Raw genomic sequence first — 18,692 nt, 5'->3', positions numbered from 1 at the left:
CCCACTGCCCTGCTGTGAGGCTCCCTGGCCCCTGCCCTCCCCACTGCCCTGCTGTGAGGCTCCCTGGCCCCTGCCCTCCCCACTGCCCTGCTGTGAGGCTCCCTGGCCCCTGCCCTCCCCATTGCCCTGCTGTGAGGCTCCCTGGCCCCTGCCCTCCCCACTGCCCTGCTGTGAGGTTCCCTGGCCCCTGGCCTGCCCACTGCCCTGCTGTGAGGCTCCCTGGCCCCTGCCCTCCCCATTGCCCTGCTGTGAGGCTCCCTGGCCCCTGCCCTCCCCATTGCCCTGCTGTGAGGCTCCCTGGCCCCTGCCCTCCCCACTGCCCTGCTGTGAGGCTCCCTGGCCCCTGCCCTCCCCACTGCCCTGCTGTGAGGCTCCCTGGCCCCTGCCCTCCCCACTGCCCTGCTGTGAGGTTCCCGGGCCCCTGTCCTCCCCACTGCCCTGCTGTGAGGTTCCCGGGCCCCTGTCCTCCCCACTGCCCTGCTGTGAGGTTCCCGGGCCCCTGTCCTCCCCACTGCCCTGCTGTGAGGTTCCCGGGCCCCTGTCCTCCCCACTGCCCTGCTGTGAGGTTCCCTGGCCCCTGGCCTGCCCACTGCCCTGCTGTGAGGTTCCCGGGCCCCTGTCCTCCCCACTGCCCTGCTGTGAGGCTCCCTGGCCCCTGCCCTCCCCACTGCCCTGCTGTGAGGTTCCCGGGCCCCTGTCCTCCCCACTGCCCTGCTGTGAGGTTCCCTGGCCCCTGCCCTCCCCACTGCCCTGCTGTGAGGCTCCCTGGCCCCTGCCCTCCCCACTGCCCGGCTGTGAGGGTCCTGGGCCCCTGCCCTCCCCACTGCCCTGCTGTGAGGCTCCCTGGCCCCTGTCCTCCCCACTGCCCTGCTGTGAGGTTCCCGGGCCCCTGTCCTCCCCACTGCCCTGCTGTGAGGCTCCCTGGCCCCTGTCCTCCCCACTGCCCTGCTGTGAGGTTCCCGGGCCCCTGCCCTCCCCATTGCCCTGCTGTGAGGCTCCCTGGCCCCTGCCCTCCCCATTGCCCTGCTGTGAGGCTCCCTGGCCCCTGCCCTCCCCATTGCCCTGCTGTGAGGCTCCCTGGCCCCTGCCCTCCCCACTGCCCTGCTGTGAGGCTCCCTGGCCCCTGCCCTCCCCACTGCCCTGCTGTGAGGCTCCCTGGCCCCTGTCCTCCCCACTGCCCTGCTGTGAGGCTCCCTGGCCCCTGCCCTCCCCACTGCCCTGCTGTGAGGCTCCCTGGCCCCTGTCCTCCCCACTGCCCTGCTGTGAGGTTCCCGGGCTCCTGCCCTCCCCATTGCCCTGCTGTGAGGCTCCCTGGCCCCTGCCCTCCCCATTGCCCTGCTGTGAGGTTCCCTGGCCCCTGCCCTCCCCACTGCCCAGCTGTGAGGTTCCCGGGCCCCTGGCCTGCCCACTGCCCTGCTGTGAGGCTCCCTGGCCCCTGCCCTCCCCATTGCCCGGCTGTGAGGTTCCCGGGCCCCTGCCCTCCCCACTGCCCTGCTGTGAGGCTCCCGGGCCCCTGTCCTCCCCACTGCCCTGCTGTGAGGCTCCCGGGCCCCTGCCCTCCCCATTGCCCTGCTGTGAGGCTCCCTGGCCCCTGCCCTCCCCATTGCCCTGCTGTGAGGTTCCCGGGCCCCTGTCCTCCCCACTGCCCGGCTGTGAGGTTCCCGGGCCCCTGCCCTCCCCACTGCCCTGCTGTGAGGTTCCCTGGCCCCTGGCCTGCCCACTGCCCTGCTGTGAGGCTCCCTGGCCCCTGTCCTCCCCACTGCCCTGCTGTGAGGCTCCCTGGCCCCTGCCCTCCCCATTGCCCTGCTGTGAGGCTCCCTGGCCCCTGTCCTCCCCACTGCCCAGCTGTGAGGTTCCCGGGCTCCTGCCCTCCCCATTGCCCTGCTGTGAGGCTCCCGGGCCCCTGCCCTCCCCATTGCCCTGCTGTGAGGCTCCCTGGCCCCTGCCCTCCCCATTGCCCTGCTGTGAGGCTCCCGGGCCCCTGCCCTCCCCATTGCCCTGCTGTGAGGCTCCCTGGCCCCTGTCCTCCCCACTGCCCTGCTGTGAGGCTCCCTGGCCCCTGTCCTCCCCATTGCCCTGCTGTGAGGCTCCCTGGCCCCTGTCCTCCCCACTGCCCGGCTGTGAGGTTCCCGGGCCCCTGTCCTCCCCACTGCCCTGCTGTGAGGTTCCCGGGCCCCTGCCCTCCCCACTGCCCTGCTGTGAGGCTCCCTGGCCCCTGCCCTCCCCACTGCCCAGCTGTGAGGTTCCCTGGCCCCTGCCCTCCCCACTGCCCTGCTGTGAGGCTCCCTGGCCCCTGCCCTCCCCACTGCCCGGCTGTGAGGCTCCCGGGCTCCTGACTGCACCACTGCCCAGTTGTGAAGCTAGTTGTGGGTACAGCAGTGTGTTCAAAGAGATCTTCACTCTTGATTCAGAAGTATACTAACACTGTTCCCTTCCTTTCCCCTTTAGCATGGAGATGCAAGACCCCTCATCGGGTGGCATTTGTTGAAAAATTGACCAAGCTTGTTTTAAGTCAGCTGCCCAACTTCTGGAAACTCTGGATTTCATATGTCAATGGAAGCCTTTTCAGCGAGGTATGTGTGCAGATTTGACTGTAGATGTAGCTCAGTCATTGTGAGCTTCTAGTCTTAATCATTTTAGATTTTGAAGTGACTTTTTTAAAACCTCAGAAGCCCAGAGCCTCTATCGTCAGATATTTTTAGATTAGTTGAAAATTCTGTACAGCCCTAACACTGATAGCTGTGTGGCCTTGATCAGGTGCCCTCCCTGTTCTGGCCTCGGGCCCTCGACTGTAGAGAGAGTAGTGAGTGTCTCCCAGGAGGTGGGTGAGGGTTTGGGGAGACGGCCACTCAGAGAACAAGACTCTGGGGTGAGGACAGTGCCAGTCTGCCGTGCTGTGGGTGAGACTGGTGCAGTCGACAGGAAGCAAGTGATAAATCAAGGAGAAAATGTCTGCATCCTGCACCTAGGTCTGAAGTGGGCAGGACTCTCCCGGTTGGACAGAACTTAAAGATCCTGTTTTCTGGCCCCTGCGTGCTCCACCTGAGAAGTTGTCTAAGTGTTTACGTTCTCAGAAGCTGCACATGTGCTCAGTGTCCTGATCACAGATAGTTGGCAGCACAGGAGTCAGGGACGCAAAGAAGCGGCTCTGCTGTCTCCCTCCCTGTTCACCTGTGGCAGGCCCCCAGGTCCCAGGGTGTAGACTCCGAGGCTTTTTATCAGTGGTTAGAAGAAAGCTCTGTGCAGAGGGCAGCCTCCCGTACAGCGTGCACAGAGTTTGGCCTTCACACATGCAGAGCTGCTTGTTGCTCCCAAAGAGGAGCGTGCCTTCAGGCGTCCTGAAGCAGCTTCGTCAGCGCTCCACTGCACACGGGCCCCCCCGCCATGTTGCACCCTCACCCTCTTACCTGCCCCCCAAAAGCAGGTCCCTCTTGAGACTGGAAAGAGGAGGTGCCTCCACACCAGTGCCTGGACAGGTGTGTTCATAGCTTCCTTTGCAGAGTGTCAGCGTCTGAACACCCAGTGTGTGCCGCTGACTAGCTATGATGTGGCAGCTAGCGGCATGTGAAATGCTTACGACAGAATCTGGCAGATAAATGAGATGCTGCTCTTTCTGTTTGGAGAAAGCATTCTTTCAGTATTTGAAGTGTTGTTGGCCTGGCACACAGTAGGTGTCTCATAGCTGTAAGGAGTGCGGCAGTGGTGCTGACCAGAGGTGTGTGGGGCGGCGTTGAGGCAGGGGCTCACGTGCCTAAGGGAGCGATGCCCTGGACACTGCCTGAAGCTCACTGCTGTTTTTCCCAGCAGAGTGTGTTTCCTTCCGGTTGTATCAGTTTCTGGAGGTGCTCCCCATCCACGTGGACAGTAGTTATCTCGAGTCTTTTTAGAGTTTTTGATCTGGAATAATGTAGTGAAAAGGGGCTACATTTCCCTGCCTTACAGGTCATACCTAGTTGTGGTAAATGTCTAGATGAAGTATTTAATTGCAGACGAAAAATAAATGAGCTCAGGGATAATATTAGCCCTGAAAAAAAATCACTCGTAATTAGTTGTATGAGTTGGATTTGCCTGTGGAGTTCCTACCTATTTATAGTCGTAAACTTCTCTTAAAAGTTTATAGTAATGTTATTAGTCAAGTGCAGTTTACTCCACAGGTTTGGGTGTGTTTTTAACTAAGTTACCCTCTACTGGAGAGCTAGTAAGACCCCAGAGGACAGTGGAGGGAGTGGGCGAGTGAGGAGAGGGTCCTGTCATGCCATGAGTCAGAACCAGAGACTGGAGTCAATGTTGGGAAGAGCTCCAGGGTTTTTGGTATTTCATTTCATACAAGAAAGCTCTGAAATATTTAGTTACAACTTACTTGAATTTCTTTTCTTGTTGTAAAACTATTTTTGTTTTATTTAGAGTTCATCCGTTAAAAGATTTAGATGGAGTTTCCAACAGTTTAACAAATAGTTCTTCAGACGAGTCACGGCCACGCGAAGCGACTCGTGTGAATCAGAACAGTGCAGTCTAACCGTCGGTCTGACCACAGAGCAGTTTTGGTCTGTGTGTGCAGGAAAGGGTTAAGGGTTTAGCTAGTGAAATGGTTAATAGTAGGGTAAGATCTCACCTTTAGATATCTTTTAAATATAGTGTATTTTCAGGTGAAAACTTTTAAAGTATCCAAATTTTTAAATATTAGGAGTCAGCATTTTAAAAAGTTGTATAACTCATAGTATGTAAATTAAAATGTTCTTCCTGTTGCAAAATTTTCTTTTCATTTTATTATTTTTTTAAAAATTTATTTATTTTTTTTAATTTTAAAATCTTTAATTCTTACATGCGTTCCCAAACATGAACCCCCCTCCCACCTCCCTCCCCATAACATCTCTCTGGGTCATCCCCATGCACCAGCCCCAAGCATGCTGTATCCTGCGTCAGACATAGACTGGTGATTCAATTCTTACATGATAGTATACATGTTAGAATGCCATTCTCCCAAATCATCCCACCCTCAAAATTTTCTTTTTAAAAGCAGGGCAAACTGCATATAATTCAGCGTGTTGGAGATATTCAACTCTTTATCAAACAAAAACAATAAGTAACAAATTTTTTTACCGGTTGGAAGAGGAAGGCCTTACAACTGGTTCCCCCACCCACTCACTCCAGCTGCTCACTTCTTTACGTGATTGGAGACGCCCTCGGAGTCTGAGCAGCCATTCTGTCCCCTCGGCGTCTTCACGCACGCACTAGCACCTGTTTGGTGGGCGAGACTGTTGTGGAAAAGTGTAGCCTTAATTTTAGTATGATGTTTTTAACAGTTGATTTTTACTCTTTCCATTGATTCAAAGCTATTTCACAGGACAAAGGACTTTGAAGTAATCTTCCCATCGGACAGACATTTAGTGCTGTGGCAGATACAGCAAGAAAAACGCCGTCCGGCAGTCAGGATACTTAGTTCTATATGGGCACAGCCCTTCACGGAGACAGATCGCGCCTTCTGTGAGAGCCCCTCCCCTTCCTGCGCAGCACAGCAAGCCAGGCCCTATGGTCAGCGCTCAGGAAAACAGGCGACGCCGGCTCTGCTTTCAGCAGGATGTGTGGAGAGAGTGGGTTTATTCCAAGCAGCTGTCTCCCAGGACTGCGGAGTTAATGGCCCAGGGCCCATAGTCAGTGTGCTGGAGGCCCTGTGGTTCCCAGCTGCAGGCCAGCAGACTCCAGACCCAGAAAGCCACCCTTTCACTCTGTTCTGCTCAGGCCATCTGCAGACACCAAGAAGGCAATCTGAAATTCAGATTTGGAAAGAGATCTTTCTGCGAGGAAAGATTTGGGCTGGAAATGTGAATTTGGAGCTGTGATCTTATGACTTATAATGAGAAGTATGTATTTGGTCTTCACTTCTGATACTGTGACTTCGTAAGTGTGCAGGCATGTTAGCGAGTGTCTCATCTCCCCGCTGAGGCCAGGCTCGTTGTCCAGAGGACCGGCCGTGGGTTTAGAGGGTAGGAACTTTCAGTGCCACCCCAGAGAGAAGGGCTGAAGGCTGAGATCAGCCGCCAGGGATCTCGTCAGATGTGTCTGCACGGTGAAGCCTCAGTCGCAGCCCTGGGGATGGGGACACCGCGCCCTTTGCCCCTTGCCCTTCCGGCTGGTCGGGCTCCGCCGTGAGCCCCTCCGCTCGCACCTCACCGCAGGTCTGCATCACCTCAGTTGCTTCTCAAGTGTCTTAAAGGGAGAAAAGCATCAACTTCTGTAAATCCCTGTGTACAAAGAATTTTGAGTGTTGTTGGCCAAGAGACTTAGGAATTCACTTGTTGAATTATTATCGTGATTTTTCGTTCTTTCAAAAAAAGCATCACTACAAAGAAAAAAACTTTAAAAGTTGCATAAGAAGTGAGAGTTACTGCCAGAGAGGGGTGTGTGTCTGTGTCGGCTGGCCTTGTCCATCAGGGTGTCTCCCTCTTGGTGAAAACACCAGCATCCTTATCCTTGTCTTCCTCCTTCGGGTCAAAAGTGTTGACTGTGTAGATGGCTCTCCACAGTTTCTCTAGCTTATACCTAAAAAAAAAATGACATTACCTGAAGTATTTTAAAATTACCTTGGTGTCAGTATCATAGTCATTTATAATGCATTATTCCACCTAAATACACCACTGTTTTCCCTTTTCACGTTATGGTGGTGAGTTTTTTTATATTATGCCATTTCATGATGACTTGTTCCTTTGGAAAGCGTCCTAAGTTTGTCCTGCTAGGACATTCTATAGAATAATACTGGCTTGTAAGAAAATTTGATAAGTTAACTGAAATCCAGTTGAAGAGATTTCTCTCTCAATCAGTGTGAAGTGGTCTTCTACACGCTGCTCTGAGGAGAAAGGGAGAAATCAGAGGGAAACGTGATTCTACAGTCAGTTCTAGAGTACATTCCCTCCAAACTGGACTAAAATCCCTGGAAGAAGAGTGCTGATGTGTAATTAAAAAAAAAATAAAACACCACCGTTCATGCTTATAGTCTCGAATACTTTGGGGAGTGTGGGGGCAGGGTTTCCCACGTGGTGCGTTTGTAAAGAGCCCGCCTGCCAATGCAGGAGGTACCAGAGATGCAGGTTCAATCCCTGGGTCAGGAAGGTCCCCTGGAGGAGGGCATGGCAACCCACTCCAGTGTTCTTGCCTGGATATGCCAGGGACAGAGGAGCCTCGTGGGCAGCAGCCCATGGGGTCACAAAGAGTTGGACACCACTGAGCACACACACTGAGCACACACACACTGAGCACACACACGCTGAGCACACACACACTGAGCGCACACACACTGAGCGCACACACACTGAGCACACACACGCTGAGCACACACACGCTGAGCACACACACACTGAGGGCACACACACTGAGCACACACACTGAGCGCACACCACTGAGCACACACACACTGAGCGCACACACACTGAGCACACTGAGCACACACACTGAGCACACACAGCGCGCACACACTGAGCACGCACACACTGAGCACACACTGAGCGCACACACACTGAGCACACACACGCTGAGCGCACACCACTGAGCACACACACACTGAGCGCACACACACTGAGCACACACACACTGAGCACACACACACTGAGCACACACATTGAGCACACACGCACTGAGTACACACACTGAGCACACACACTGAGGGGGGGGGCGGTGGACCGGGGCCCCGCAGATGGCTGGACCCACCCGGAGCTGCTCTCGCTCCCGTTTCTCTTCAGCCCAGGAAGCGGCTCTGGAGCGCCGTCGTGGGCGCCATGCCTGTGGGTCCAACCGTAGAAAGTCGCAGATGAGAGCGGCATGTGACACGCACCTACAGAAAGGATAGCTTCAGCCTCGTACTTAGGGTACTTTCGGGAATTGTACTTAAAGCTTTTAGGAAGATAAACAGCTTCTTGTTGAAATAAGGAGGGTTTTCTAATTCAGCTCAGTTCAGTCGCTCAGTCATGTCCGAATCTTTGCGACCCCATGAATCGCAGCACGCCAGGCCTCCCTGTCCATCACCAAATCCCAGAGTTCATGCAGACTCGTGTCCATCGAGTCCATGATGCCATCCAGCCATCTCATCCTCGGTCGTCCCTTTCTCCTCCTGCCCCCAATCCCACCCAGCATCAGAGTCTTTTCCAGTGAGTCAACTCTTCGCATGAGGTGGCCAAAGTACTGAAGTTTCAGCTTCAGCATCATTCCTTCCAAAGAAATCCCAGGGTTGATCTCCTTCAGAATGGACTGGTTGGATCTCCTTGCAGTCCAAGGGACTCTCAAGAGTCTTCTCCAACACCACAGTTCAAAAGCATCAATTCTTCGGCGCTCAGCCTTCTTCACAGTCCAACTCTCGCATCCATACATGACCACAGGAAAAACCACAGCCTTGACTAGACGGACCTTAGTTGTCAAAGTAATGTCTCTGCTTTTGAATATGCTATCTAGGATGGTCATAACTTTCCTTCCGAGGAGCAAGAGTTTTATTTCATGGCTGCAGTCACCATCTGCAGTGATTTTGGAGCCCCCAAAAATAAAGTCTGCCACTGTTTCCACTGTTTCTCCATCTATTTGCCATGAAGTGATGGGCGCGGATCCCATGATCTTTGTTTTCTGAATGTTGAGCTTTAAGCCAACTTTTTCACTCTCCTCTTTCACTTTCATCAAGAGGCTTTTGAGTTCCTCTTCCCTTTCTGCCATAAGGGTGGTGTCGTCTGCATATCTGAGGTTATTGATATTTCTCCTGGCAATCTTGATTCCAGCTTGTGCTTCCTCCAGCCCAGTGTTTCTCATGATGTACTCTGCATATGAGTTAAATAAGCAGGGTGACAATATACAGCCTTGACGTACTCCTCTACCTATTTGGAACCAGTCTGTTGTTCCATGTCCAGTTCTAACTGTTGCTTCCTGACCTGCATACAGGTTTCTGAAGAGGCAAGTCAGGTGGTGTGGTATTCCCATCTCTTTCAGAATTTTCCACAGTTTATTGTGATCCACACAGTCAAAGGCTTTGGCATAGACAATAAAGCAGAAATAGATGTTTTTCTGGAACTCTCTTGCTTTTTCCATGATCCAGTGGATGTTGGCAATTTGATCTCTGGTTCCTCTGTCTTTTCTAAAACCAGCTTGAACATCTGGAAGTTCACGGTTCACGTATTGCTGAAGCCTGGCTTGGAGAATTTTGAGCATTACTTTACTAGCGTGTGAGATGAGTGCAATTGTGCGGTAGTTTGAGCATTCTTTGGCATTGCCTTTCTTAGGGATTGGAATGAAAACTGAGCTTTTCCAGTCCTGTGGCCACTGCTGAGTTTTCCAAATTTGTTGGCCTATTGAGTGCAGTACTTTCACAGCATCATCTTTCAGGATTTGAAATAGCTCTACTGGAATTCCATCACTCCACTAGCTTTGTTCGTAGTGATGCTTTCTAAGGCCCACGTGACTTCACATTCCAGGATGTCTGGCTCTAGATGAGTGATCACACCATCGTGATTATCTGGGTCGTGAAGATCTTTTTTGTACAGTTCTGTGTATTCTTGCCATTAATCAGAGACTGAGACTACTTATACATTCCTTTTAATCAAGTCATAACCATATTTCATATTCTCCTTACATGTAACAGCTAAGCTTTCTTATTTTATGAATTATTTCTAGAGACAACTAATAAGTTTTTTGTTTTTTTATTATTTTCATTTTTCAGACCGCCGAGAAGTCAGGCCACAGTGAGAGATCAAAGAATGTAAGGCAAAGACAAAATGAATTTAAGGTGAGTGAGGGTAAGTGTGCAGACTCTCTCTTGGGGTAGGGTTTTCTCAAACAAAGTGGCTGGAAGGCCTGATCCCCATTCAAGACATTCGTCTTGTGCGGGCTGACACATGTGATTGATTCGGGCAAGTGTGACGCCTTCTAATGCAGTTCTGCTTGTCCATCAATGTGTAGAGAATGATCCAGGAAGTCATGCAGTGTCTGGCGAAGCTGGTCCGTGGGGCCCTGCTCCCACTCGGCGCGGCGGAGGGCGGCGGGCGGCAGCACGGAGGCTGGGAGGGGAAGGCTGAGCTCCCTGGACAGTGGCTGGCCCACATCATCCAGACCCTCAGGTAAACGTGGGTGCATTCTCCAGAGAAGGGGCAAATATTTTTGTCTTTTTAGGGGAGAAAAAGACACACTCAGCAAAGAATTTTGCTCTGCCCTTTTGTGTCCACTGTTTGCTGCGTGTCGTCTGATGACCCAGCTCCTGAGCCTCCCGGGTGCTCAGGCCTGATGAGAGTGTCACCTTTGTTGCTGTTCAGTCAGAGTCACTGTGGCGTTACAGCCCTTGTCTTCAGCATACAGCGGAAGCCCGTCAGCGCCGCCGTGAAGCGTGGTGGGACGCAGAACGATGCTGGGAACCACTCCAGGCCCCCGTGCTCAGCTTCGTCTCGCTGTGTTTGCCCCACAGGCTGACGTATGACTCGCTGGCCGCCCTTGAGATCCCTAGTGACCTGCTGCAGACCATCCAGGACCTCGTCTTGGACCTCCGAGTGCGCTGCGTGGTGGCCACGCTGCAGCACACAGCCGAAGGTGCGTCGGGGACACTGACGGCACTGGCTCGGCAGCAGCTGCGCACACGCCGCCTCTTTCCAGTTCCCAAACCCTCAGAGACAAGAAGGGAGCTCGTGTGCAAATGCGAATGTTTCATATTGTCTGTTGCTGTTCGGTGTGGTTTTTTTTTTCTTTCAAATCCTGTTTACTTTGAGATGCCGGGCCATGAAGAAATTAAATGGATACTCTTGAAAAATACTTAAGGATGTAAGACCACCCTTATGGAAAATGTCAAGTGGAAAAAGTAGACTATAAAATGTGTATAAAGTATGATCTTAATTTGGAAAATACGCATGTATATTTAAATTTTAAAAATCTTTGATTTAGAAACATCAGCGTTAAGTCAGAAGAAGGACTTAAGTTTCTCTCTGCAGCAGAAGCTACAGGTGATGCTCACTCTCTTAATACTTTTGGAGTTTTCAGGGCTTTCGCATATATAAGAAGAAGATTATGGAGCAGCCTTTTGGGTGTGACGTGTTTCAGAAACAGTTGAGAACATTGTTAGGAACGGTGCAGGCCGCTAGTGTCTTCCTTGGGACTTTGTCGTAGCCCGGCCATGTCTGCGTGACACTGGCCCCTGCCCTGGTGAGGGGCTGCGCCCTCAAGTGTGCCCAGGTCTCTCCCTCCCGCCGTGGGCACCACGCTGTTGTTCTAGGGGCGTGCAGGACGGAGAGTCCACGCTGGCTATTAGAAAATTGTGTCACAGGCCGGCTGGTCTGCCCCCGGCCCAGCTGAGGGGCCACGCCCAGGTCTGTTCCTCCCGCCGTGGGCAGCACACTTTTGTTGTTGGGAACGTGCAGGACAGAGAGAGTCCACACTGGTTATTAGAAATCTCGGGGGAAATGCCTTGTGTCTTATACTGTACCTGTTGAATATTATCAGGAGTGCTGAGTAAGTGTGAAGGTGTCAGTGAACCTGGCCTGGCATTTTTCAGACAGTTTTATATACATTAATGTTTTAATAGAAAAATCCAGTGAGTAACACACATTTAAATCCTTGAGTCTTCCAGAATTAGGTGTGTTAGTCATTCAGTCGTGTCCGACTCTTCGTGACCCCATGGGCTGTAGCCCACCAGGCCCCTCTGTCCGTGGAATTTTCCAGGCACGAACGCTAGAGTGGGTAGCCATTTCCTTTTCCAGGGGATCCTCCCAACTCAGGGGTCGCAGCCGGGTCTCCTGCACTGGCAGGGGAGTCTTTACTGTCTGAGCCACCAAGGAGGCCTATCCCTGTTTTCACTAATTTTTTGCAAACTTATATAAAACAATTAAAAACCATAACCTTTATGGATTTTTATGTCTCTGAAGGTCAATGAAATAACTATAGTAAGACGTGCTTGTGTACTTGTCTTCCCTGTAGACATAAAGAGGTTGGCTGAAAAGGAAGACTGGGTTGTCGACAGCGAAGGCCTGACGTCTCTAGTAAGTTTAAATTCCTCTAGATGATTAGTCATTAGTGTCTGTTACGTTCAGAATAATTGATTTATTATGATGATAATGAGTGATGCACTATTGCAACCCTAAAAATTTTCTGGAAATGGAAAAGCAAATTTCTTAAAGTTTTCCTTCTCATAGTCATTTTTGGTTAACACTAACCACATATGCTTGCTGCTGCTGCTGAGTCACTTCAGTCGTGTCCAACTCTGTGAGACCCTGTAGACGGCAGCCCACCAGGCTTCCCCGCCCCTGGGATTCTCCAGGCAAGAACACTGGAGTGGATTGCCATTTCCTTCTCCAATGCATGAAAGTGAAAGGTGAAAGTGAAGTCCCTCAGTCGTGTCCGACTCTTAGCGACCCCATGGACTGCAGCCTACCAGGCTCCTCTGTCCATGGGATTTTCCAGGCAAGAGTACTGGAGTGGGGTGCCATTGCCTTCTCCGAACCACATATGCTTAAAAATTAGTGAAACAGTGGACCGCCTCTAGAGTGATCATTCTTCATCCTGTAACTCCTGTTTGTTTGTGTTAACATTTTTCAATGTAATGCTAAGCTTCCCAACAACTTGAATTTTTCAGAACAGCGGGATACAAAAAAACAAAATGTTGTTGCTGGACCCTAAGGCAGAACAGAGGACAGTAAGCATTTCTCCAGATGCGCACAGAGGTGAGGTGGGCAGTCAGAGCCGCAGCCTCTCACTCTAGCACTGCCATCGTCCCAGATGGGACTTGAGGTTTTCCAGAGTCCCCTTGAAATTAAGGTCAGGGATCCTGTGTTTTGTGTTTTCAAGTCTGTTTCATGGATCCCACAACAGCCCTATAGGTGGGTTTTCAGTTCAGTTCAGTCGCTCAGTCGTGTCCAGCTCTTTGCGACCCCATGAATCGCAGCACGCCAGGCCTCCCTGTCCATCACCAAATCCCAGAGTTCACTCAAACTCAGTCCATCGAGTCGGTGATGCCATCCAGCCATCTCACCCTCGGTCGTCCCCTTTTCCTCCTGCCCCCAATCCCTTCCCAGCATCAGAGTCTTTTCCAGTGAGTCAACTGTTCACATGAGGTGGCCAAAGTACTGGAGTTTCAGCTTCAGCATCAGTCCTTCCATTGAACACGCAGGACTGATCTCCTTCAGAATGGACTGGTTGGATCTTCTTGCAGTCCAAGGGACTCTCAAGAGTCTTCTCCAACACCACAGCTCAAAAGCATCAATTCTTTGGCGCTCGGCTTTCTTCACAGTCCAACTCTCACATCCATACACGACCACTGGAAAACCATAGCCTTGACTAGACGGACCTTTGCTGGCAAAGTAATGTCTCTGTTTTTGAATATACTATCTAGGATGGTCATAACTTTCCTTCCAAGGAGTAAGCATCTTTTAATTTCATGGCTGCAGTCACCATCTGCAGTGATTTTGGAGCCCCCCAAAATAAAGTCTGCCACTGTTTCCATTGTTTCCCCATCTACTTCCCATGAAGTGATGGGACCAGATGCCATGATCTTCGTTTTCTGAATGTTGAGCTTTAAGCCACCTTTTTCACGCTCATCTTTCACTTTCATCAAGAGGCTCTTTAGCTCCTCTTCACTTTGCGCCATAAGGGTGGTGCCATCTGCATATCTGAGGTGACTGATGTTTTTTCTCCCGGCAATCTTGATTCCAGCTTGTGCTTCTTCCAGCCCAGCGTTTCTCAGGTGGATGTTAGGCAAGGTTAGACATGCAGTGGCTTAAACAAGGGGTGTGTCCTTTTTCTCTCCCTCTGAAGAGGTCGGTACTGGTGTGGCAGCTGTAGCACGCAGTGCAGGCAGGGTCCAGGGCTCCTCTGACCCCTGCTTTGTGGGCCTTAGTGTGGCTTCTTTCTCAGGATACCTCATGGTCACAGGATGGCAACTGCAACTCCGGCCATCACATCAGGCCTTATTCCTGTCCACAGGGAAGTCCAGCATTTTCCCAGGAGCCACAGCTGACAGCTCTGTTTACATCTAATTGGCCAGAATTTATCCGCGTGCCCACTACTATCTGCAACAGATGCTGGGGAAAATATCTAGTTTTTCAGCCAAGCACATTGCTTGTCCAGTAACTTGTCTTACCTTAGGGGACAGGGACGCTAGAATAAAATGGTCTGCCTTGCCCACACTTACAGGGTGGTGGGGCTGAGCTTGTTGAGGAGGTAACATTTCTTCACGTCCTTGAATTTTTTTGTGTGCATGTCCACAGTCTTTCTCTGACAGTTGGGGAATTTTGACAAGTTGAAATTCTTTCCTTCAAGATTCTCTTTTAAGTTAATACAAAGATATGCAAGTGTGTGTGTGGAATACCACACGCTTCTGAATTTTTGTAAATTAAATCATGCTGAAATTATAACTTTGTTACAATTATATTTTAAAGGATTTTTTAAAATTTCTGTTTTATGTAGTTTATTTTTCACATATTTGTGTTTAAATACAAACTCTCCTATAACTAAATATTTAGGAGAGGCGGTATGGAACCGCCCTGTACCACTCAAACTGCATGCAGCCACTCAAACCAGACCCAAAAAACAACTCAAAAAATCTCAACTTTGTATGTTGCCTACGTGTTGAAATAAGACTTTGAAATACTGCATGTTATAAATTAAAACTTCTTTCACTTTCCGGATTGTGGTTCCTGGAAACTAAAACATCTCATGCACAGCGTGCGTCTGGCTGGCACTGAGCTTGTGTCGGGCGTGGTGAGCAGGCGGCGCTGCGCGGCTTGAGCGTCTGACCTGGCTCTCCTCAGCTGCCTCAGTACCGTGCATCTTCCGAAGCTACTTAACCTCTCTGCCTCTAGTTAAAGAAGCAGCAGAACCCTTGTTCACTGTATTGTTGGTTAGAATTAAGCAAGATGCTGTAGAAAAAAGCTGTAAAAAGCTTTGCACATATACAGAGGAGTTTAATTGATTACCACTGTAATGAAAGCGCCCTACATTTACATGAAGGCTTACTGTTATCAAAGCTCTTCCTATACTCCTGTCCTCCCCAGCTATCACAGTGAGCCTGGTTGGCAGGCCGCAGACGCACCACCGGACCAGCCCCCCTGAATACCTGCCGGGAATGACACAAGCCAGGCAGAGCAGGTAGCGCCGGCCTGGCCCTGGGTCTTGGTGCCGGCTTCAGATCATCTTGTACAAAGAAAAAGATGTATGTTCATTTTGAGAAAACACAGCATCTGCTTTCAGGGATTTATGTTCATTTTTTTAAAAAAAAGTCTGACAGAAATCGAACCAGTCAGTCATAAAGAAGGGGTTGAGTTCAGGTGCTTCTGCCGGTCGGTGTCCCTCGCACACGCGTGCAGCGTGTGTGGTGGGTGCACGTCTGGGCCCACAGTGTGTGCAGAGATGGCCACGCCTGAGGCTGTGTGTAGACGGTGAGTCCCCTGGAAGGCCCTCTGAGATGGTCACTGTCGAGGCTTGTTTCTGGCCAAGTTAAGCTATGATGTGGCGAGAGACGGCCACCGTAGAGTCATTGCCTCTTGTCTCGTGACGCATGAGACAGAGGCCTAGACCACTCACGGTGATTCGGCGCCAGCCAGCGTGCCTCATGCCCGTGCTCACCGCGTCCGCCTGCCGGAGCCGGGCGGCTGTCAGCCCCGGGCACAGACTTGCGGGACGAGGGATGAGTCCAGGCTTGGAGCCACATACAGGGCCCAGTCATGAGTGCTGGCCTGGAGTGCATCTGGGGTTCTCAGGTTTGAACAGATCAGTGGTTTCAAAGGCTGTTATACTCAGGACTTTGTCGTCAGCATTTGGTAGTACTGATCCCGTTTGTTTGACGTGAGGCTGTTTTGCTTTCCCTGTGAGTCCTTATCAAGTTAAGGAAGTGCACACAAGCTTTGCGCCATGCCTGTGCCTGAAACACTCGCTGGAGAGCATCCTGTTTTCTACAAGTGCTGAAAATGTTTTCTGCCTTCTTTCAGTTTGGATAATACTGAGAATTCTCTTCTTTCAGAATAAGTGGAATGATACCATGACAAGTTACAATGCGCTGACTCGGGCGATGCCCTGGCACAGTGCAGACACGGCGCCTCTTCTTTCTTTTCATAAAAAAAGCAGCCGCCGCCGTGTAGACTCACCTGTCCCCGGGCCTTCTGGCCCCGGGGCTCTCTGCTCGCTTTCTGACCCGAACCCTGACCCTCGTGCAGGAAAGCAAGATGGCCACACAGGGAAGCAGCACCCAGCTGCCCGCCGTTGACATTCGGGGTTGGACTCCCAGTGTTCCTGTGCTAACATCTCAGATCTTCCTGCCTTCTGGGGCAAGTAGGCGGGCTCATCAGGTCTGATCTAAGAGGCTTTTCAATTCCTTAAATACTTGGTGCGGGCGGCATTTCATTCGGCATCCACCCCCAACCTTGTTTTTCTCTCTTGGACTTTGGCATGTTCTCTCTGGTGTCCTCTGGCGGCTCCAAAGTGCAGTATTAAAATGACATCAAGTCGAGGTACTGTTAGCTTTTCTTAGGCCTGGATTCCTTCTTGTGAGAAAGTATAAACTTGTGTTTCTTTGGTTTGTATACAATGTCTCCCCCTAAGTTGTTAATAACAAGCATGTTATGGAGGAGAGTTCTGCCTGCAGGTTCTGCATGGGGCGGTCCACACAGGCTGTGCCACCTCCCATGGGCCCCTCGACTCTGTCTGTGGGGACCGCCCCTGTCCTTCAGGTCTTGCTGTCCCAGGGGCTTCTCCTGCCGAGACAGATCCCTCCGTTTGTCTTCCTCTGAGGGCCCAGTCCTCCTCTCCATTGCATCTACTCTACTTTGGAATCCACTGTTTTATTTCTGTGCCTTTTTTTGTAAAAAGGGACAGTTTTGATTCCACTCCAGAATGTCCAGGTAACAAGAGCGTGTGCTGCTGCCCCTGAAACGGGTTTGCACAGAGGGAACCCGTAGGAGCAGCTGGGGCTTGTGCAGACTCATCTCAAATGAGATGTTTTCAAGTTTCATTTTCTGACTCGATGGACACAGAAGGAGACTGTGGAGAGGGCTCTGAATGGCAGGTGCCAGCCCTCCTCCGGTCATGGTTGCCAGCACCTCGTGTTGATGGGTCCAGAGGCGAGCGAGGCCTGGGGCGCACGCTTCTCCCAGAGTGTGCTTCATCCTGGCCCCTGCCCTCTTCCAGAAGAGACTGAGGGGGAAGGGTTCTCGCTTTACCTGGCTTGTGTTCTAGCTGAGTTAGACGTCCTCTCCCCTGCTGGGGCCACTGTCTGCTGACGCCCAGTGCAGACTGTGCTGGCCCGGGCAGCAGGGACGCCGCGTGGGGCCCTGCCCTCCCCGCGTGCCTGGGGAGCCGGGTGTGGGGGCTGCACGCCCAGGCCCGTCTGCTCTGTCTCCGCAGCCCTGCCGGTTCGAGCGCTGTGTGCTGCTGTCCCTGCAGTCGCTGCGTGGCGTCCTGGAGTGCAAGCCCGGAGAGGCCAGCGTGAGTGTCAGGGGGCGGCTCCTGGGCAGGGGGCGCCCAGCACACGGGCGTGGGTCAGTGCGGAGCCAGAACTGCCGCCCTGTCGCTCGGCTGGAGGCTGGCTCTCTGTCTGCGTCCCCTTTCAGAATCGGGTTGTCCACCCTGGATGCCCTCGTCCACGTGTTCACTGTTCACATCGAGCTCCATGAACAAAAGGTTTTCTTAGCTAAGTACAAAAGTTCTCATCCCTCCTTACAGGTCTTCCAGCACCCTAAAACCCAGGAAGAGGTTTGCCAGCTGAGCATCAATATCATGCAGGTACTTGGTGGAAGCAGTGGAGACCCGAGGCAGTGCAGACCGTCGGTCTCCCTCCTGTTTATAATCAGTGTAGAGCAGATGCTGACACTTACGTGTGCCCTTTTCATTTTGTGTGAGTCCATCATAGTTTATGGTGGGCAAGTTCAAGGTAAGAGTAGTTGCAGCTTGCTTAGCAGCACCTCCCCCAGTGGCTCGCTGTTGTCATGCTGCCCTTCTGTTTCTTGTGGGACTTTGCGTGTGTCTCTGTGTGTGTGCATGTATGTGTATGTGTGTGTGCATGTATGCGTATATGTGTCTCTCCTGGAGCACAGATTAAATGGCGTGACAGCGATTTACATTTTATCTAGAGCCCCAGGTTCTTTGGGGCCAGTGCCTTGTGGGCACATATACAAAGCTGAACACATGAGTGAGTGAGGGGAGGGAAATAAAATATATTCAAGAACTTAACAGTGGGATCGAAACATAGGTGCTGTAAGCTTTTTTAATCACTCAGCGTTATACATGGGGACACGTGCCCCCAGTGCTCATGTTCTTATATGTGCGTGTGCAGATATGCTGTGTATGTGGGATGCAGCTTACCCCTAACAAGGCCCAAATACATACAGACCACGTGCAGGAGATACACTGTATTTCTGGTTATTTACGGAAAATTATCTTTGCTGTCCAAACAGATGAGCCTCTGAGGGTTCCTGTCACTGAAATGTCCCATTTTTGACCTAGGGTTTCCTGTACTGCCTGGAGCAGCTGAGCACCAAGCCTGACGCCGATGTAGACACTGCGCAGTAAGTAGGGCCGAGATCAGCCTCGCCGGGGCGTCTGTGCCGACTGGAAACACAGCCTCCTGCTCTGTGTTTGGTCTTGCATCCTGAGACTTAGCAATAAGAGAGCGAGTGTTCATGGGAATCGCACGTTTCTATATTTGGCCTGGACTCTTTCCATAGTTTCCTCATCTTCTGGACTTGTCTCAGCTTTAC

The 18,692-nt window shown here is 51.7% G+C and overlaps 1 protein-coding gene across 6 annotated transcripts in view; it reads left to right on the top strand.

The window, feature by feature from the left end:
* The window catches only part of EXOC2 (exocyst complex component 2), a 127,028-nt gene that overhangs the window by 62,868 nt on the left and 45,468 nt on the right, over window positions 1-18,692 (top strand). For all 6 annotated transcript variants that reach the window (XR_006057309.2, XM_042237317.2, XM_060403821.1 and 3 more), the window contains exons 13-20: window positions 2,449-2,573; window positions 9,689-9,754; window positions 9,928-10,085; window positions 10,427-10,548; window positions 11,926-11,987; window positions 17,341-17,421; window positions 17,659-17,718; window positions 18,439-18,500. Coding sequence is in view for 5 of the 6 variants with exons in the window: in XM_042237317.2 (XP_042093251.1) it covers window positions 2,449-2,573; window positions 9,689-9,754; window positions 9,928-10,085; window positions 10,427-10,548; window positions 11,926-11,987; window positions 17,341-17,421; window positions 17,659-17,718; window positions 18,439-18,500 (736 nt within the window). In the remaining variant the exon portion in view is untranslated. The remainder of the gene's footprint in view (window positions 1-2,448; window positions 2,574-9,688; window positions 9,755-9,927; window positions 10,086-10,426; window positions 10,549-11,925; window positions 11,988-17,340; window positions 17,422-17,658; window positions 17,719-18,438; window positions 18,501-18,692) is intronic.

The sequence above is a fragment of the Ovis aries genome, chromosome 20 (assembly GCF_016772045.2).
Source record: "Ovis aries strain OAR_USU_Benz2616 breed Rambouillet chromosome 20, ARS-UI_Ramb_v3.0, whole genome shotgun sequence".
NCBI classification, from domain to species: Eukaryota; Metazoa; Chordata; class Mammalia; order Artiodactyla; family Bovidae; genus Ovis; species Ovis aries.
Note: the sequence above shows the minus strand (reverse complement) of the source record. Positions and strands in the feature narration are given on the sequence as shown.